At 43.6% G+C, this 19,680-nt stretch overlaps 1 protein-coding gene across 3 annotated transcripts in view; it reads right to left on the reverse strand.

Moving 5' to 3' along the window:
• The window catches only part of LOC126412356 (tyrosine-protein phosphatase non-receptor type 9), a 796,012-nt gene that overhangs the window by 441,091 nt on the left and 335,241 nt on the right, over window positions 1-19,680 (reverse strand). For 2 of the 3 annotated variants that reach the window (XM_050081910.1, XM_050081911.1), the window contains exon 3: window positions 3,379-3,468. The exons of the other annotated variant lie outside the window; for it this stretch is intronic. In XM_050081910.1, coding sequence (XP_049937867.1) covers window positions 3,379-3,468 — 90 coding nt within the window. The remainder of the gene's footprint in view (window positions 1-3,378; window positions 3,469-19,680) is intronic. 3 annotated transcript variants of the gene reach the window in all.

The following is a 19,680-nucleotide window of genomic DNA, read 5'->3' on the forward strand; positions in this document are numbered from 1 at the left end:
GATTCGTCTTCTAAAGCTGGAGACATCCTGAGATGGTAAAGGAAGCAGTTAATTTTCAAACTTAAAGGAAGGAAGGAAGATTAGTGTTTAACGACCTTAAAGCGTGAACAAGCTGAGGAAGCTGAACTGTTTATACGTAATCGCGCAAATATGTTTGCCGTTTCAACCTTTCAGATTTGAGGATCTTATCTCCTGTTTAGTTACGTACATATACAGTTGGATATAATGTTAAAATTTTGTGGCTCGTATTTTGATGAATACTTATCACGTTGAATTACTTTTTAAATTTTTTACTGAATTCAGACTAATGTAGCGTGTGTACCTTTATCTTAAATAACAATATCTGGCGAAATAAGACTACTCCTGAAACCTATAAGGTAAAAAAAAATTATGACGAGCATTAAGGCAGCTCCCAAGACAAAGGAAACAACGTACAGAAAATCTGACAAAACTAACACATTCAAATATCTAGGACGAATAACCGAACAGAAAATTTCGGAGGAAGAAGCCATTACACCACGAGTTAATAAGGTGTAAATAGCGTATTACCTCAATAAGGATGCATACAGGGTATAAGTGCAGATATTTTTAATGTGATGCCTTAATATGTACACACATCAGTGTGTTGCATGTTTTTTTCTCTGCATCCAACAGACTTCCTATAAATATGTCACAAACTTTACGACGTGATGTTTTGTGCATGGTTTTACTGCATCACTAAGTGGACTAAGCCTGTTAGTATAGACTAGCCGTTTTGTGTCCACGCGTCCATAGTTCAACGCCTGACCTGCTGCATAGTGGAAAATAAACATAATGGCTTGCTTTTGCCACATGTACTTGGATGTACTAATCAACCGAAAAACATACGACTTATAATGGCTACAATTCTTAGTCTGCATATGAGGTAAATTCTAATAAAATGTTGTTCAATGCACCGTCCTCATCACCAACAGAAATTTCTGCACTTATGCCCATTACACCTTCTAGAATAAGAAATCAATATCTCTCAATGCTAAGCTTAGACAGTGCACTACAGTAATTCGCCCAGAAGCACATCAGGTTTAACTCTAAAGAAAAAGCCGATGACTGAAGAACTGGAAATCGTAGAAAGAAAAGTACTAAAGAAAATATTGGGACAAGCCAAAGAGCAAACAATACAGAAGAGGTTAAATAGTGAATTTGTATACCAAGACTGAAAATCTTACAGACATAATTAGGAAAACATGGATAGCTTTCTGTAGTCACATCTAAAAGATGAGTCCCAACAGACCGACAAAAAGGCTGTTCACTTATTTCGGATGATTAAAAAGGAGTGACACATGGCGCGAATAAATTGTAAGAGACATAGACGAACTCCGAATTATTCCACAAGATATTGAGGAACGACTGCCGCTCACAAAGAAATTGCACAATTCAAAAGTTTTTCATGAAATAGCGAAGAAGATGATTGGAGCCACTGGGACAGAAAAGAGAAACATGGAGAAATGATGAGAGAAATGTGAAAGAAAATAAAGGAGAAATAGTTGCAACAAACATAGAGCGTAGTAGCTCGTACATAAAGGAAGAAAATCCGCACGCGTCGGGACGTGACGTCATTCGCTCCTTAATACCCACATACTTAAACCCACCAAGGATGTAAAGGCTGACCGTGAAAGCTGGAATTGCAGTTTCTTTTAGATCTGCTGTTTGGTTCACACTACTAAATGGCAAATGCGAGCGGTAGTTATCGTCTAAAAAACTTTTGCGGGTAAGTGATCGAGCCCTCATAGTGATACATAGTTGGCCGAGATGACGCCAGTGTTTTTTTGGAACTGCCATGGAAATTATTCTTGTAAGGAGCCAAAACGTCACAGGAGCAGATACTGAAATTCCCACAGATTTAATCCGAAACGTTTTTTGGCGGACCCAAATTAATTCTCTGCACTGCTGAAAATATGAATCAGTCTAAATACGAGTCGACAACGTAAGTTGGAATGTTACACTTCTCACCACTCCAAAGTCACTAACTAAAAACTCTGTAGTTGTCAATAGTTTTCAAGTCGCTCACAGAGACGTGCGAGACGGCACTTTTAAACCTGTTGCCAGCGTGCCGCTGGGCGAAGCCGCTCATCCGTTGGTCGCTCTCTCTGATGGGAGGCGGCACGAATATACGCCACCAGAAGACGCTATAATAATATAATGTGGTACGACTACGGCCTCCCTTCGAGTAGACCGTTCGCCTGGTGCCGTCTTTCGATTTGACGCCACTTCGGCGACTTGCGCGTCGATGGGGATGAAATAGTGATGATTAGGACAACATAACACCCAGTCCCTGAGCGGAGAAAAATCTCCGACCCAGCCGGGAACCGAACCCGGGCCCTTAGGATTGACATTCCGTCGCGCTGACCACTCAGCTACCGGGGGCGGACCACCAGAGGACGCTAACATCACATGACCTACTGCTGCGAGTCTGATTGGCCCGTGCATCTCTTTAAGCAGCCGCACTCACAGCTTCGCCCCCAGAGATTCAGTCTATTTACAGACTTATCAACCTCAATATGGAAGACTGTGATGACGACAATAGCTCGACGTAGCAAGTCTCATTAATGCGATTACCGCCTATGTTGGTCATAAACGTGCAACAAACACTCGCACTCGGCAGGTAGCAGCATTAGTAGTGGAGAGTATACAAAGCGTATCGGAGGGACGCGGAAAATAGTGCAGTCGGTTTCGTAATGCGGAAACGGAGTGATTTATTTGACGTACGAATGGACATGATCATTGGCTTTCGGGCTGGGGATGGAAGCATTTCCGGAACAGCTAAGTTTGTAAACTGTTCACATTGTTCAAATGGATCTGAGCACTATGAGACTTAACTTCTGAGGTCATCAGTCCCCTAGAACTTAGAACTACTTAAACCTAACAAACCTAAGAACAGCACACACATCCATGCCCGAGGCAGGATTCGAACCTGCGACCGTAGCGAACGCGCGGTTCCAGACTGAAGCGCCTAGAACCGCTCGCCAACAGCTTCTGGCCTGTTCACGTGCCGTCTTGTTTAAAGTGTATCGTTCTTGGCAAAATGGTGCTATCCAAAACTGGCACTGAGACGACTGTGGTACACCATGGGCCACAGATGACAGGCATTGACAGGGGTGAACAGATGTGCAGCTGTTGTGCAAATGACCGCACAGATAAACCAAGGGGCCTCGAAGATTGTTTCTTCGACGACCATTCACTGAACGTTGCTGCATATGGGCCTCCGCAGCAGTTACCTCGTTCATGCACCTACGCTGACTGATGTTTATCGGCGACAAAGGCTGAAATTTGCACGCCAGATACCACAACTGGAAGTCCAATGCGCAGCAGCAGCAGCGGCGGCGGCGTCGCGGTACCTACCTGCAGCGTTGTCTGGTGCGTCGACTCCTGAGGGTAGTGCTTCCTCGCGGTGAACACGGCGATGGCGGCGCCCGTCGCGTCGCGCGTGGGCTGCCAACAGACACAAGACGTCCACTGTAGTCGCACTGCGCTCAACACAGCCCGGCGCACTCTCACTAACACCGTTCTGACGCACCTGAAGGGCCCGACAGTAGTCCTACGAGGGACGCCGAGTGTCAGCTCCGCATACCTCAGATTTCGGTGTCGTGCAAGTAAGTCATAGCTGATTAATTGTCATTTGCTTTCTACATGGTGGTCCATTGATCGTGACCGGGCCAAATATCTCACGAAATAAGCATCAAACGAAAAAACTACAAAGAACGAAACTTTTCTAGCCTGAAGGGGGAAACCAGATGGCGCTATGGTTGACCCACTAGATGGCGCTGCCATAGGTCAAACGAATATCAACTGCGTTTTTTTAAATAGGAACCACCATCTTTTATTACATATTCGTGTAGTACGTAAAGAAATATGAATGTTTTAGTTGGACCACTTCTTTCGCTATGTGATAGATGGCGCTGTAATAGTCATAAACGTATAAGTACGTGGAATCACGTAACATTCCGCCAGTGCGGACGGTATTTGCTTCGTGATAAATTACCCGTGTTAAAATGGACCGTTTACCAATTGCGGAAAAGGCCGATATCGTGTTGATGTAAGGCTATTGTGATCAAAATGCCCAACGCGCGTGTGCTATGTATGTTGCTCGGTATCCTGGATGACATCATCCAGGTGTCCGGACCGGTCGCCGGATAGTTACGTTATTTAAGCAAACAGGAAGTGTTCAGCCACATGTGAAACGTCAAGCACGACCTGCAACAAATGAAACGCACATCAGTAGCAGACAAACTGCGCGAGAATCGGGAATCTCAAAAACGTCGGTGTCGAGAATGCTACATTAACATCGATTGCACCCGTACCATATTTCTATGCACCAGGAATTGCATGGTGACGACTTTGAACGTCGTGTACAGTTCTGCCACTGGGCACAAGAGAAATTACAGGACGATGACAGATTTTTTGCACGCGTTCTATTTAGCGACGAAGCGTCATTCGCCAACAGCGGTAGCGTAAACCGGCATAATATGCACTATTGGGCAACAGAAAATCCACGATGGCTGCGACAAGCGGAACATCAGCGACCTTGGCGGGTTAATGTATGGTGCGGCATTATGGGAGGAAGGATAATTGGCCCCCATTTTATCGATGGCAATCTAAATGGTACAATGTATGCTGATTTCCTACGTAATGTTCTACCGATGTTACTACAAGATGTTTCACTGCATGACAGAATGGCGATGTACTTCCAACATGATGGATGTTCGGCACATAGCTCGCATGCGGTTGAAGCGGTATTGAATAGCATATTCCATGACAGGTGGATTGGTCGTCGAAGCACAATACCATCCCCCGCACGTTCACCGGATGTGACGCCCCCGGATTTCTTTCTGTGGGGAAATTTGAAGGATATTTCCAATTGTGATCCACCGATAACGCCTGACAACATGCGTCAGCGCATTGTCAATGCATGTGCGAACATTACGGAAGGCGAACTACTCGCTGCTGAGAGGAATGTAGTTACACGTATTGCCAAATGCATTGAGGTTGGCAGACATCATTTTGAGCATTTATTGCATTAATGTGGTATTTACAGGTAATCACGCTGTAACAGCATGCGTTCTCAGAAATAAGTTCACAAAGGTACATGTATCACAGTGGAACAACCGAAATAAAATGTTCAAACGTACCTACGTTCTGTATTTTACTTTAAAAAACCTACCCGTTACCAACTGTTCGTCTAAAATTGTGACCCATATATTTGTGACCATTACAGCGCCATCTATCACAAAGCGAAAAAAGTGGTCCAACTAAAACATTCATATTTCTTTACGTACTCCACGAATATGTAATAAACAATGGTGGTTCCTATTTTTAAAAAAACGCAGTTGATGTCCGTTTGACCTATGGCAGCGCCATCTAGCGGGCCAACCATAGCGCCATCTGGTTTCCCCCTTCAAGCTAGACAAGTTTCGTTCTTTGTAGTTTTTTCGTTTGACGCTTATTTCGTGAGATATTTGGCCCGGTCACGATCAGTGGACCACCATGTATATTACTTGAGCCCCACTGGCATACTTACTGTGAGTCACGAATGATGAAACGAAGCTGAAGAGTTGCAGTTACAACTGCAACGCCGAGAAGAGGCGTGCAACAAACCTTAAATTCCTATGAAGTGTGCTACTGTTTAGAATTTCCGCGCAACCGCACAAGGTGATTAGCAGTACAAGTAGAGATTAAGCAGCGCGTTTCTTATTTAGAAATCTTATTTAAATGTTGGTGGAAAGCATCTGAAGCAGCCAAACCAAAGAAGTCGCCATGTCAGCAGGGCACCCCAGTTCACTTTTACAGAGAGTACTCTTCGTTAGTGGCCCCATTTACCTTGCATTAAGACCAGGCTCTCATTCAAAATGATTGAAAATTTGACTTCTTTTTATTGCATTTTTTGAAAGGTATGTGTCTAGAAGATTTTTCTAATCCGTGCGTTACAAAAGTTTCTATCGCCCATTGTTCGAAGCAGTGTCACGGCCTACGTGAGACACTCTCAGCTTAAGACGCACGACTCTGGTACAGAACTTGTCGTGCCATGGCGCACGTTCAAACAATGATTTATATTACAGAATGCATGCAAAGATATTCGTCGAGAAAGCTGGTGAACAACGTGTGCAGGGTGCCGAACGCAACATATACAGCTCAGCCAGACGGCTTTTCTCACCAAGGAGAACGAGGGAACTGCTCTCCAGGAACAATTCTAGCTAGAGGGAGGGCTGATACATGGTCCTGGAGTTGCAGACTAAACATAAGTAACGAAAGCACTTTTTTGTCAACTTTTTGTCAGAACGTGATTTTTGGTCCATCATATTTGATTAGCCATTTTGAATTTTGAAAATCTAACTTCAGATTTCTGTCCGGCAACATCAAAACTACACTCCTGGAAGTGGAAAAAAGAACACATTGACACCGGTGTGTCAGACCCACCATACTTGCTCCGGACACTGCGAGAGGGCTGTACAAGCAATGATCACACGCACGGCACAGCGGACACACCAGGAACCGCGGTGTTGGCCGTCGAATGGCGCTAGCTGCGCAGCATTTGTGCACCGCCGACGTCAGTGTCAGCCAGTTTGCCGTGGCATACGGAGCTCCATCGCAGTCTTTAACACTGGTAGCGTGCCGCGACCGCGTGGACGTGAACCGTATGTGCAGTTGACGGACTTTGAGCGAGGGCGTATAGTGGGCATGCGGGAGGCCGGGTGGACGTACCGCCGAATTGCTCAACACGTGGGGCGTGAGGTCTCCACAGTACATCGATGTTGTCGCCAGTGGTCGGCGGAAGGTGCACGTGCCCGTCGACCTGGGACCGGACCGCAGCGACGCACGGATGCACGCCAAGACCGTAGGATCCTATGCAGTGCCGTAGGGGACCGCACCGCCACTTCCCAGCAAATTAGGGACACTGTTGCTCCTGGGGTATCGGCGAGGACCATTCGCAACCGTCTCCATGAAGCTGGGCAACGGTCCCGCACACCGTTAGGCCGTCTTCCGCTCACGCCCCAACATCGTGCAGCCCGCCTCCAGTGGTGTCGCGACAGGCGTGAATGGAGGGACGAATGGAGACGTGTCTCTTCAGCGATGAGAGTCGCTTCTGCCTTGGTGCCAATGATGGTCGTATGCGTGTTTGGCGCCGTGCAGGTGAGCGCCACAATCAGGACTGCATACGACCGAGGCACACAGGGCCAACACCCGGCATCATGGTGTGGGGAGCGATCTCCTACACTGGCCGTACACCACTGGTGATCGTCGAGGGGACACTGAATAGTGCACGGTACATCCAAACCCTCACCGAACCCATCGTTCTACCATTCCTAGACCGGCAAGGGAACTACCTGTTCCAATAGGACAATGCACGTCCGCATGTATCTCGTGCCACCCAACGTGCTCTAGAAGGTGTAAGTCAACTACCCTGGCCAGCAAGATCTCCGGATCTGTCCCCCATTGAGCATGTTTGGGACTGGATGAAGCGTCGTCTCACGCGGTCTGCACGTCCAGCACGAACGCTGGTCCAACTGAGGCGCCAGGTGGAAATGGTATGGCAAGCCGTTCCACAGGACTACATCCAGTATCTCTACGATCGTCTCCATGGGAGAAAAGCAGCCTGCATTGCTGCGAAAGGTGGATATACACTGTACTAGTGCCGACATTGTGCATGCTCTGTTGCCTGTGTCTATGTGCCTGTGGCTCTGTCAGTGTGATCATGTGATGTATCTGACCCCAGGAATGTGTCAATAAAGTTTCCCCTTCCTGGGACAATGAATTCACGGTGTTCTTATTTCAATTTCCAGGAGTGTATATAACAACACGTAGTTTTTATGCAGATTGAACTAATAATACACATAACAGTTTTATCTAAACTTTAAAGAAGTTTTTCTCGAGAAACGATTTTTCAAAACTGAGTGCAGCGTAAAATAAAAACAGTTCAACCGTTTAACTTCTAACTTTGACCCCCGAAAAGTAAACACTTTTGTTGGGAGTTTATATCTATAATATATGAAATTTGTTAATATTAACTATTTTTTATAAAGCAATAAAGAGTGAAATAAACCATCCATTTTTTTTAATTTCAGATAACTCCTGAAGGTCTACACTCCAAGTAGTCTGCGTACTTCAGATTTGATCAAATCATAATTACGGGCGCAATTTTGTCTTTTTTTGTACTGAAAATCTAAAATAAAGTTCAAAGTAAGGTCAATCATAATCCCTAAAAATATCCTTTGTATGTCTTTTCATTGCCTAAAAAACATTTCCAAACTTTGCCTATTTTTTCCCTCATTTGAATGAGAACCCTGCCTTAATCATCTACGTCTCGCCCACTGCAGAGTCCCAAGGGACTGGAAAATAGCGCAGGTCACTCTCACAAACAAGGTGGAAATACGGACCCACAAAACCACAGGCCAATATCCTTAACGAAATTAGAATTATATTAATACCTTCAGCTGCTGACGGGCGTTGATATATATAAACGGGGACAAGTGAAAATGTGTGCCCCGACCGGAAATCGAACCCAGGATCTCCTGCTTACATGGCAGACGCTCTATCCATCTGAGCCACCGAGGGCACAGAGGATAGCGCGACTGCAGGAATTATCTCGCGCTCGCCTCCCGTGAGACCCACATTCTCACCTTGTATGTCCACACACTACATTCGTGGAAGACATTCTTACCAAGTCCCGTAAGAGTTCGGGGAATGTGTGTGCATCCCCACAGAAGAAGAAGGTCATGGCCGGTATTGCCACAACTATATATTTATATGGATATGGTGTCTGTTCTTTCGGACATGTCCGAAAGAACAGACACCATATCCATATAAGTATACAATATCCTTAATGTCGGTTTGCTTCAGAATTCTTGATCATATCCTGAGTCGAATATAGTAAATTTCCTTGAAAGAGAAAAACTTGCGTCCACAAATCAGCACGGATTTAGAAAGCATCTGTCGAGCATAGCTCAGTTTGCCCTTTTCCCGCAAGATATCCTCCGAGCTGTGGGTGAAGGGCAACAGGAAGATTCTATATTCCTACCAATTGAGCAATTGACAGCCGAAGGTGTAGGTTGCGAGTTCGTCTCGGTCCGGTACTCAGTTTTAATCTGCCAGGAAGTTTCATATCAGCGCACACTCCGCTGCAGAGTGAAAATTTAATTCCGGACACATCCCTCAGACTGAGGCTGAGCCATGTTTCCGCAATATCTTTTTCTCCAGGAGTGCTAGACCCGCAAGTTTCGCAGGTGAACTTCTGCCAAGTTTGGAAGGTAGGAGACGAGGTACTGGCGGAAGAAAAGCTGTGAGGACGAGTCGTTGGTCGTGCTTGGGTAGCTCAGTCAGTAGAGCACTTGTCTGCGAAAGCCAAAGTTCCCGACTTCAAGTCTCGGTCCGGCACACAGCTTTAATCTAATTTTCATAGTAACTATACTTATGACATCCACCCGAGTGAGCTTTCTGCTATCTGTCGGACGCAAAGTCCTTGGTCGGCTTTCCCATTAAAAGTCCATGCCCCACTACTGTTAGTCATTACTGGTAACATACACACTTTCCGTTTCAGACATACCGAAAGCTTATTTTTAAAGCACCCATTCAGTTTACTAAAAGCAATGAAGGGTATTGTTAATCTTCTGTTTATTTCTTTAGTTCTCCATCCAGCTTTAGTACTCAGCTAACCTAGACACAAAGACTAGTCAACTGATTTTATGCCTCAATTATGCAGTACCTCTTTCGAGATTATATATTGTATTTTTATATGGTTCTGTAACTCAATGAGTGCGTGTCAGACCACGAACATAAAAGACCGGGATCTAATATCCAGTCGGAAGGACCTTTGTCTATCCCTTCCACGTCTGGCAATGACTCGAACATATGTAAAACGCAATGTTGCTCCAGATTGATGATAAAATTTCAGTGGACAAAGTGCAAGATGAAAACAACATATATCCAAAACTTTTACCAGCCCAAGAGGAACGTTAAAGAGAGTATGTGCTACAAGATACATAACTAGATAAACTGGGAGTGCAGATACTAAAAGTGTAGAAGTTAAGAAAAATAGGGCACAATTTAAGAATTTTAAAAATTCAATGACTTTAAATTGTTGACGCTGCCAGTCTGTTTCTAGCAATGACAAAGTTTTATTTGGTTGTCAGACGAGTTTTCTGATTATGAAGTAACTTTTACAGCGGCTAGTTACAATTTCCTTTTGTTTATTTCTTGCACAACGCGTATCGGGAAATCACTCCCATACTCAATTGCGTAATAGTATATTTTGAGATTTTTGAGTTATGTCTGCTAAGTGTGAACCTGGTGCATTATTCTGTTACCGTTACTGTAACGTAAACACGAGGAATTATTTAATTTGTAATAATTTGGAACAAAACTTTTACTTACGGTTTTCTTGTAGCACTCTTAAGCGAAACTCACACATATTAAGTATTACTCAGAAAATTTACAGCGAACAATAACACAGTGTACAATAACGGTTTCTGTTTTCATGCCAGAATCGCACTACAGTGTGATGTTAGGTAGAATTCCGCTAACAGCTCCTAAAAATTTTGATCATTGCAAAACAACCGGTTTCGCCGTCTAAAGCTGCATCATCAGGCGCAACCAACATGGTAACGCGCAAAGTACAGTGTCACAATATTTTGTAGATATTAAAATTAATGAAGAAATGTCTAAAATATACTCAAACGTTAAAAGGTCACAAGTATATCCATCGCGCCTAGTCGAAAATTACTATTCAGTGAATTTTCTCAATACTTGGCGAACGAAAAGTAACAAAGATTTTCTCCATACATTTAGGACTAACCGATGATAGGTGAAACTTGTGATTGCAGAGCAAAGTTTTAAAAATTTGCCTGCATCTAAAAGGAAAACGATAAATGTTTTACGTCAGAGGACGCTAAGAATTTTAGAAGGGCCGGATTGGTGACAGAGAATTGCCACTGCTAACATGATTGGTCGCGGTACTAAGCAGATTACTGTATGTAATGTACCAGGTGGCACGTCTTACCGGTCTGACAGCCGGGCGACCCAGCACTGGGAAAAAAGCAAAAGCGGCCCACACGAACGACTAAGAGAGACTAGCTTGCTGCCTATCCATGTGGATAATGTGACGTCACACACTCATGACTGGGAGCGTTGAGTAGCTACCTAAACAAGCGAGAATAATACAGGATATTATGACGGACTAATGCTATATCTAATCGCATAAACAATCAAAATGAGCCAGAATGCTTTAATTCTAATTGGTTATTCAACATGAACTGTCAATTTTCCTTTTTATACTAAAATATAAAAAAACAACAATTTTACCAACTGTTAGCGGAATTTTTCCTAACATCACGCCTTTCAACAGCTGCGGATGCCCAGAACATGAAATAGTTGTGGAGCATGGTAGTCAATTCACACTGATGTCCTCGTCATACAACTCGCCTGATCAGAACCCAATGCAACTCATTTGGGTCAGTATTGGGTCGGATGGTAGCTCAGCGACCACAATCCAGCAGCCCGTAATTTACGGGTAAATGTCTGACCTGTGTGTGTAGCTATCTGGTGCCACATACCAGCAGAAACCTACCAAATACGTGCCGAAACCATACCTTACGCAGACTCACTGTTGTATGGTCTTCCGAAGTTGGACCAAAATGCTATTAAGTGAAAAGTCATAATGTTTGGCTTAGATGACCGTTACGTAGGAGGGAATTTAAAAAGTAAGTTACAAATTACTATGGCAGATCGTGCAACTTTTATTGATTGTTGCACTACGATTCAAAGGGACAAAGATACACGACACTATTTTTCAATAGTAAGTAATGGTCTGAAGGCTGCTGTACCAATCGTTCTGTTCCTCGAGGACAGAAATCCACTGCTTGGTCAGAGTTCCATTTGAGAACCACTGTGTAAACGTCCTCATTGCCCTCACTGAACCCCTAGACGTTCTTCCGGCTTGTCGAAAAATCACATGACGCAAGATCTGGTCTTCTCGGTCACCATCATCCACGTCTGTGAGGCCTTGCTCGGTTAGTTGGTTACATGTTCCATTCGAATGATTCTCTTATCGAAATGATGTGAAATGAGTCACATTACAACATACTCGTATTTCCACGTATTAAGTGTTAACATCGATTGAATCATAATTTTTTGTTTCTACTCCTGTAACAATACTTAAAAACCGGGAATGGTTTTTTATTGAATATTAAATTTTAAATATAAATTCGTCCATGGAATAAAAAGACTTGTTCAAAGTTAATGAGTTTCGATTAGATTTAAAACTTGCTTTGCTGCCTGCCAGGCATTTTATATTACTGGGCAAATGATCAAAAATTTTTGTTGCTGCATGTTGAACTCCTTTCTGAGCCAATGCCAGCTTTAATAATGGGTAATAAAGGTAATTTTTGGGGCTCCGTGTCTCAATATGTGAAAATGGAGGCTTTACAGGACTGCTTTGTTGCCCGACAGATGCTTTGTTGCCCGTCCATCTGTCTGTCCGCTCGCAAGTTAACAACCCATTCTCTCGGGGACGGGTTCACGTATCAAGTTCAAATTTACGTCACATATTAAGGCTATGGTCCCTTGAGGGTCTAAACATTTTAAGCTTCTAAGTCACTTCAATTAAAAAATACGGCCTTTTATGTCACTTTTTTTTTCACTCGAAAAATAACTCATCAAGATCTGTAGCGTGCTTCCCGATAACCTAGAATCGTCAAATTTCGCAATAAGCAAGGTTACACGGTACAAACATGCGAAAAATCCGAAAATTGTTAATTTTTAATTATAATACACGAAAATTCTTTTTTTGATTTTCATCCCTTTGTCTGTGCGTCCGTCTTTTAGGACCCCTTTTTCTCTTCAACAGTCTGGCTTATGAAGTTCACATTTAAGTCACATACTAAAGTCCGTGATCCGTTGCCGGTGAAAAAAATTTAACCTCCTAAGTAAATGTAAAGATTCGGTCGTTCAAGTCACATATTTTGATACTCGTAAACTCACTCATAAAAACCTATAGCATTACTTCCTGTTGATCTAGAAACGTGAAATTCGGTAACAGGCAAAGATTGACAGTACAAAATAAGAACTTTTGAGTTGTAATTATATTACATAAAAATTTCTTTTGCCATTTGAATATTCATTGCATTCATCGTCAGTCAAAAGCATAATAGACGAAGCTGATTGCATGAAAAATGAAATGTAATTTGTAGTCGTGTTTTAGTAAGTAAATAAAAAAGTTGTAATAAAACTTCTCTCCACATATATAAGCTGAAGTCCCATGTTCGCTTCTTGTTGTTCTCCTAGGAATCGAGAATCTCTTCGATTTAGAAGATTATATATATATATATATATAGGATGTTACAAAAAGGTACGGCCAAACTTTCAGGAAACATTCCTCACACACAAAGAAAGAAAATATGTTATGTGGACATGTGTCCGGAAACCCTTACTTTCCACGTTAGAGGTCATTTTATTACTTCTCTTCAAATCACATTAATCATGGAATGGAAACACACAGCAACAGAACGTACCAGCGTGACTTCAAACACTTTGTTACAGGAAATGTTCAAAATGTCCTCCGTTAGCGAGGACACATGCATCCACCCTCCGTCGCATGGAATCCCTGATGCGCTGATACAGCCCTGGAGAATGGCGTATTGTATCACAGCCGTCCACAATACGAGCACGAAAAGTCTCTACATTTGGTACCGGGGTTGCGTAGACAAGAGCTTTCAAATGCCCCCATAAATGAAAGTCAAGAGGGTTGAGGTCAGGAGAGCGTGGAGGCCATGGAATTGGTCCGCCTCTACCAATCCATCGGTCACCGAATCTGTTGTTGAGAAGCGTACGAACACTTCGACTGAAATGTGCAGGAGCTCCATCGTGCATGAACCACATGTTGTGTCGTACTTGTAAAGGCACATGTTCTAGCAGCACAGGTAGAGTATCCCGTATGAAATCATGATAACGTGCTCCATTGAGCGTAGGTGGAAGAACATGGGGCCCAATCAAGACATCACCAACAATGCCTGCCCAAACGTTCACAGAAAATGTGTGTTGATGACGTGATTGCACAATTGCGTGCGGATTCTCGTCAGCCCACACATGTTCATTGTGAAAATTTACAATTTGATCACGTTGGAATGAAACCTCATCCGTAAAGAGAACTTTTGCACTGAAATGAGGATTGACACATTGTTGGATGAACCATTCGCAGAAGTGTACCCGTGGAGGCCAATCAGCTGCTGATAGTGCCTGCACACGCTGTACATGGTATGGAAACAACTGGATCTCCCGTAGCACTCTCCATTCAGTGATGTGGTCAACGTTACCTTGTACAGCAGCAACTTCTCTGACGTTGACATTAGGGTTATCGTCAACTGCACGAAGAATTGCCTCGACCATTGCAGGTGTCCTCGTCGTTCTAGATCTTCCCCAATCGCGAGTCACAGACTGGAATGTCTGGAATATCCCGTGCTCCCTAAGACGCCGATCAGTTGCTTCGAACGTCTTCCTGTCGGTACACCTTCGTTCTAGAAATCTGTCTCGATGCAAACGTAACGCGCCACGGCTATTGCCCCGTGCTAATCCATACATCAAATGGGCATCTGCCAACTCCGCATTTGTAAACATTGCACTGACTGCAAAACCACGTTCGTGATGAACACTAACCTGTTGATGCTACGTACTGATGTGCTTGATGCTAGTACTGTAGAGCAATGAGTCGCATGTCAACACAAGCACCGTAGTCAACATTACCTTCCTTCAATTGGGCCAACTGGCGGTGAATCGAGGAAGTACAGTACATACTGACGAAACTAAAATGAGCTCTAACATGGAAATTAAGCGTTTCCGGACACATGTCCACATAACATCTTTTCTTTATTTGTGTGTGAGGAATGTTTCGTGAAAGTTTGGCCGTACCTTTTTGTAACACCCTGTATACAGGATGGTCCATTGATAGTGACCGGGCCTCAAGAAATAAGCGTCAAACGAAAAAACTACAAAGAACGAAACTCGTCTAGCTTGAAGGGGGGAACCAGATGACGCTATGGTTGACCTGCTAGATGGCGCTGCCATAGGTCAAATGGATATCAACTGCGGTTTTTTAAAATAGGAACCCCCATTTTTTATTACATATTCGTGTAGCACGCAAAGAAATATGTATGTTTTAGTTGGACCACTTTTTTCGCTTTGTGACAGATGGCGGTGTAATAGTCACAAACGTATAAGTACGTGGTATCACGTAACATTCCGCCAGTGCGGACGGTATTTGCTTCGTGATACATTACCCGGGGGATGGACCGTTTACCAATTGCGGGAAAGGTCGATATGGTGTTGATATTTTGGTATTGTGATCAAAATGCCCAACGGGCGTGTGCTGTGTACGCTGCTCGGTATCCTGGACGACATCATCCAAGTGTGCGGTCCGTTCGCCGGGTAGTTACGTTATTTAAGGAAACAGGAAGTGCTGAGCCACATGTGAAACGTCAAGCACGACCTGCAACAAATGAAACGCACATCAGTAGCAGACAAACTGCGCGAGAATCGGGAATCTCAAAAACGTCGGTGTTGAGAATGCTACATAAACATCGATTGCACCCGTACCATATTTCTATGCACCAGGAATTGCATGGCGACGACTTTGAACGTCGTGTACAGTTCTGCCACTGGGCACAAGAGAAATTATGGGATAATGACAGTTTTTTTTTTTTTTTTTTTTTTTTTGCACGCGTTCTATTTAGCGACGAAGCGTCATTCACCAATAGCGGTAACGTAAACCCGCATAATATGCACTACTGAGCAACGGAAAATCCACAATGGCTGCGACAATTGGATCATCAGCGACCTTGGCGGGTTAATGTATGGTGCGGCATTATGGGAGGAAGGATAATTGGCCCCCATTTTATCGATGGCGATCTAAATGCTGCAATGTATGCTGATTTCCTCCGTAATGTTCTACCGATGTTACTACAAGATGTTTCACTCCATGACAGAAGCCGACCGCGGTGGTCTAGCGGTTCTAGGCGCTCAGTCCGGAACCGCGCGACTGCTACGCTCGCAGGTTCGAATCCTGCCTCGGGCATGAATGTGTGTGATGTCCTTAGGTTAGTTAGGTTTAACTAGTTCTAAGTTCTAGTGGACTGATGACCACAGATGTTAAGTCCCATAGTGCTCAGAGCCATTTGAACCATTTTTTGAACCATGACAGAATGGCGATGTACTTCCAACATGATGGATGTCCGGCACATAGCTCGCTTGCGGTTGAAGTGGTACTGAAAAGCGTATTTCATGACAGGTGGATTGGTCGTCGAAGCACCATACCATGGCCCGCACGTTCATCGGATTCCCCGGATTTCTTTCTGTGGGGAAAGTTGAAGGATATTTGCTATCGTGATCTAACGACAACGCCTGACAACATGCGTCAGCGTATTGCCAATGCATGTGCGAACATTACGGAAGGCGAACAACTCTATGTTGAGAGGAATGTCGTTACACGTATTGCCAAATGCATTGAGGTTGACGGACATCCTTTTGAGCATTTATTGCATTAATGTGGTATTTGCAGTTAATCACGCTGTAACAGCATGCGTTCTCAGAAATGATAAGTTCACAAAGGTACATTTATCACCTTGGAACAACCGAAATAAAATGTTCAAACGTACCTACGTTCTGTATTTTAATTTAAAAAACCTATTTGTTACCAACTTTTCGTCTAAAATTATGATTCATATGTTTTTGACTATTACAGCGCCATCTATCACAAAGCGAAAAAAATCGTCCAACTAAAACATTCATATTCTTTTACGTACTACACGAATATGTAATAAAAAATGGGGGTTCCTATTTTTTTAAAAACGCAGTTGATATCCGCTTGACCTATGGCAGCGCCATCTAGCGGGTCAGCCATAGCGCCATCTGGTTTCCCTCTTCAAGCTAGACAAGTATCGTTCTTTGTAGTTTTTTCGTTTGAGATATTTGGCCTGGTCACTATCAATGGACCAATATCTCAGTGTTCAAGTCGTACTCGCACTCGGCCAGTTTTTTCCTCTTGTGTTTCAGGTGGGTACATCACAGTTCTTCTCAAATCATGATGGGTTATTTATGACGATGCTCATTAACGAATAAGTATTATGTACTGTGATGCTGCAGTTAAATGCCTAACTCCTTGAAGATGTACCTACAAGATTTGTACATATTATTCTTACTGTGTGTTTTTCACAATCAACGCTTTCTAAGTGAAGAGTTCCCCTAGAAAATTATTGCATAAGTCATCATTGAGTGGAAATACGCAAAATCTTCAAGATCAGCAAATATACGAAAAGTAAAACTAACTTAATTTATGTGTTTGAGAAGCATGTACCTAAACTGCCTTTGTGCTTGTGTAAGCGAGATTAACTTAAACACATTTGGCGATTCACTGCCGAAGTCGCTGTCATTTTGTCTCTTCCGTTCATCTCAGCTCTCAGTGTAGGGACGTTACTAACATGCATGGAATTTGACACCTGAGTGTTTCTCCCGGCGTATACAACGTTCAAATAACTTACGGGAATTCAGCCTGGTGAACCCATCGACAACAGACGAAGTTTAGACAGATGATCACATTGTCACCTTCAAGGGAAAACAGCGGCAAGTAACTACTGTGCCAGCGAATTTAAAACCTCTGTTTGCACAGAAACTCTGGAACGATAACATACATGCGCATTGTAAACACTTAACACCATCACAGAAAACATATATGACGGACGCCAGGATTTATCGATAGTGAAAATTCCTAAACAACGGGTGAGTTAGTATTAACCCCGTCTCTGTTTTTCTTGACGAGGGGGAGGGTACGATTTCACGCATAATTTAAACAAATGCCTCCATCTCTATTTATAAGATTAGTTGCTAAATTAATATCGACAGCTGTCTTAAGAACACTATCCCAATAGCTGTAAGTGCATGACAGAATCTCCGTCTTGTTACATTTCATGGGATGACTGGTGCCAAGACAATGTTCTGGAATCGCAGATTTGCTCGCGTGTGTAACACTTAGGGCACCTGTCCTCGACGGTTCCGACAGCTGACCAATGTACGATACGCCACAACTACAAGAAATATGATAGACACCCTCCATACGCAAATCAAGAGCATCATTGACGGAACCTAGAAGGATCTTAATATTAGATGGAGGTCGGAAAACACACTTCACGTCATTTCTTCCGCAAAATAACACTAATATTGTTGGATATGCTCTGTGCGTAAGGTAGAAAAGCCGTAGACCTCAGTGCCAAATCAGTATTATCATCACTCATCCGGTGCATCGTTAGTAGATAGCGCAACGCACATCTGATCTGTCTTTCACTATATCCATTCTGACGGAAGGCGACGACAACATAGGTTTTCTCAGCTGAAAAATTGTCAGGATCTCAAATGATGTAGGCCTTGTGAACCAAGGTACGAAGGGCCCCTTCACGCTGAGCTGCATGGTGACAACTATCAGACTGTAGATACAAGTGCCGGTCGCGGTGGCCGAGCGGTTCTAGGCACTTCATACCGGAACCGCGCGACTGCTACGGTCGCAGGTTCGAATCCTGCCTCGGGCATGGATGTGTGTGATGTCCTTAGGTTAGTTAGGTTTAGGTAGTTCTAAGTCTAGGGGACTAATGACCTTAGATGTCAAGTCCCAGAGTGCTTAGAGCCATTTGAACCTTTTTTTTTTTTTTTTGTAGATACAAGTCAGTGAGCTTAGGCATCCTATAAACGGCGTGTTCCAATGTACCATCAACCTTCCTCTTGACCACCATATCAAGGAAGAGAAGACAGCCATCGTTCTCCGCCTCCATCGCGAAACGAATATTCGGGTGGACTGAATTCATATGTTCTGAAAAGACGTTCAGATCCTCACTGCCATGAGGGCAGACAACAAAAGTATCGACAACATATCTGAAAAAAAAAAGAAACAGGTAGGTTTCAAAGCCATAGTAATGGCCACCGAATAAAAAGTGGATATCAACACAAGTCATGTTTCATTATGACGGACAAGGGCTCTATACCCGGGCCGCTGAAACAGGTCACTTCAAGGTCACTCCCCAAGCGCCGTTAAGTTGACAATATAACTGACAAACAAGTGAGGAATGCGAGATGCTGCGTCTTTTGAACCATTAAGAGGACTGAACAAAAGCCGGTTCCGGCGTAGACGCAACCACGCACCCGGCTTCCGTGTAAAGTGTAAACATTGGACGTTAGTGCGCGACCGCCTGCATTTGTGTTGTGTTGTGTTACCGCCTCGACTACAGTTTCTGTTTATGAAGCAATGGCAACAAAACGATGTCGTTCACTAAGCGACAATTCGTTGCGCCGTGGATTGCCATTAAATAGTCAGGCTTTGGAATTGCTGTTACAGATATTGATTCTTTCCAATCCGATGAAATTCGTCGGCAGATTTACGGATATTACAGAAGAAAAGAATACCCCACAATAGTGAAGTTGCTAATTTCTTTAAAGGAAAGTGAACTTCTCGCAGGGGGCAAAACGTCACTTAAGATGGTGTTAAAAAGTATGGGCTTCCATTACAAAAAGTTAGATGGACGAACTAGCTGTTGCTCGAAAAAGCTCACGTCGTTGCAGCTCGTACCAATTTCTTACACAAAATTGTAGGAAAGGACTTACACTCAGTCATATGGTTAGACG

Source organism: Schistocerca serialis, chromosome 7, assembly GCF_023864345.2.
Source record: "Schistocerca serialis cubense isolate TAMUIC-IGC-003099 chromosome 7, iqSchSeri2.2, whole genome shotgun sequence".
Classification (NCBI taxonomy): Eukaryota; Metazoa; Arthropoda; class Insecta; order Orthoptera; family Acrididae; genus Schistocerca; species Schistocerca serialis.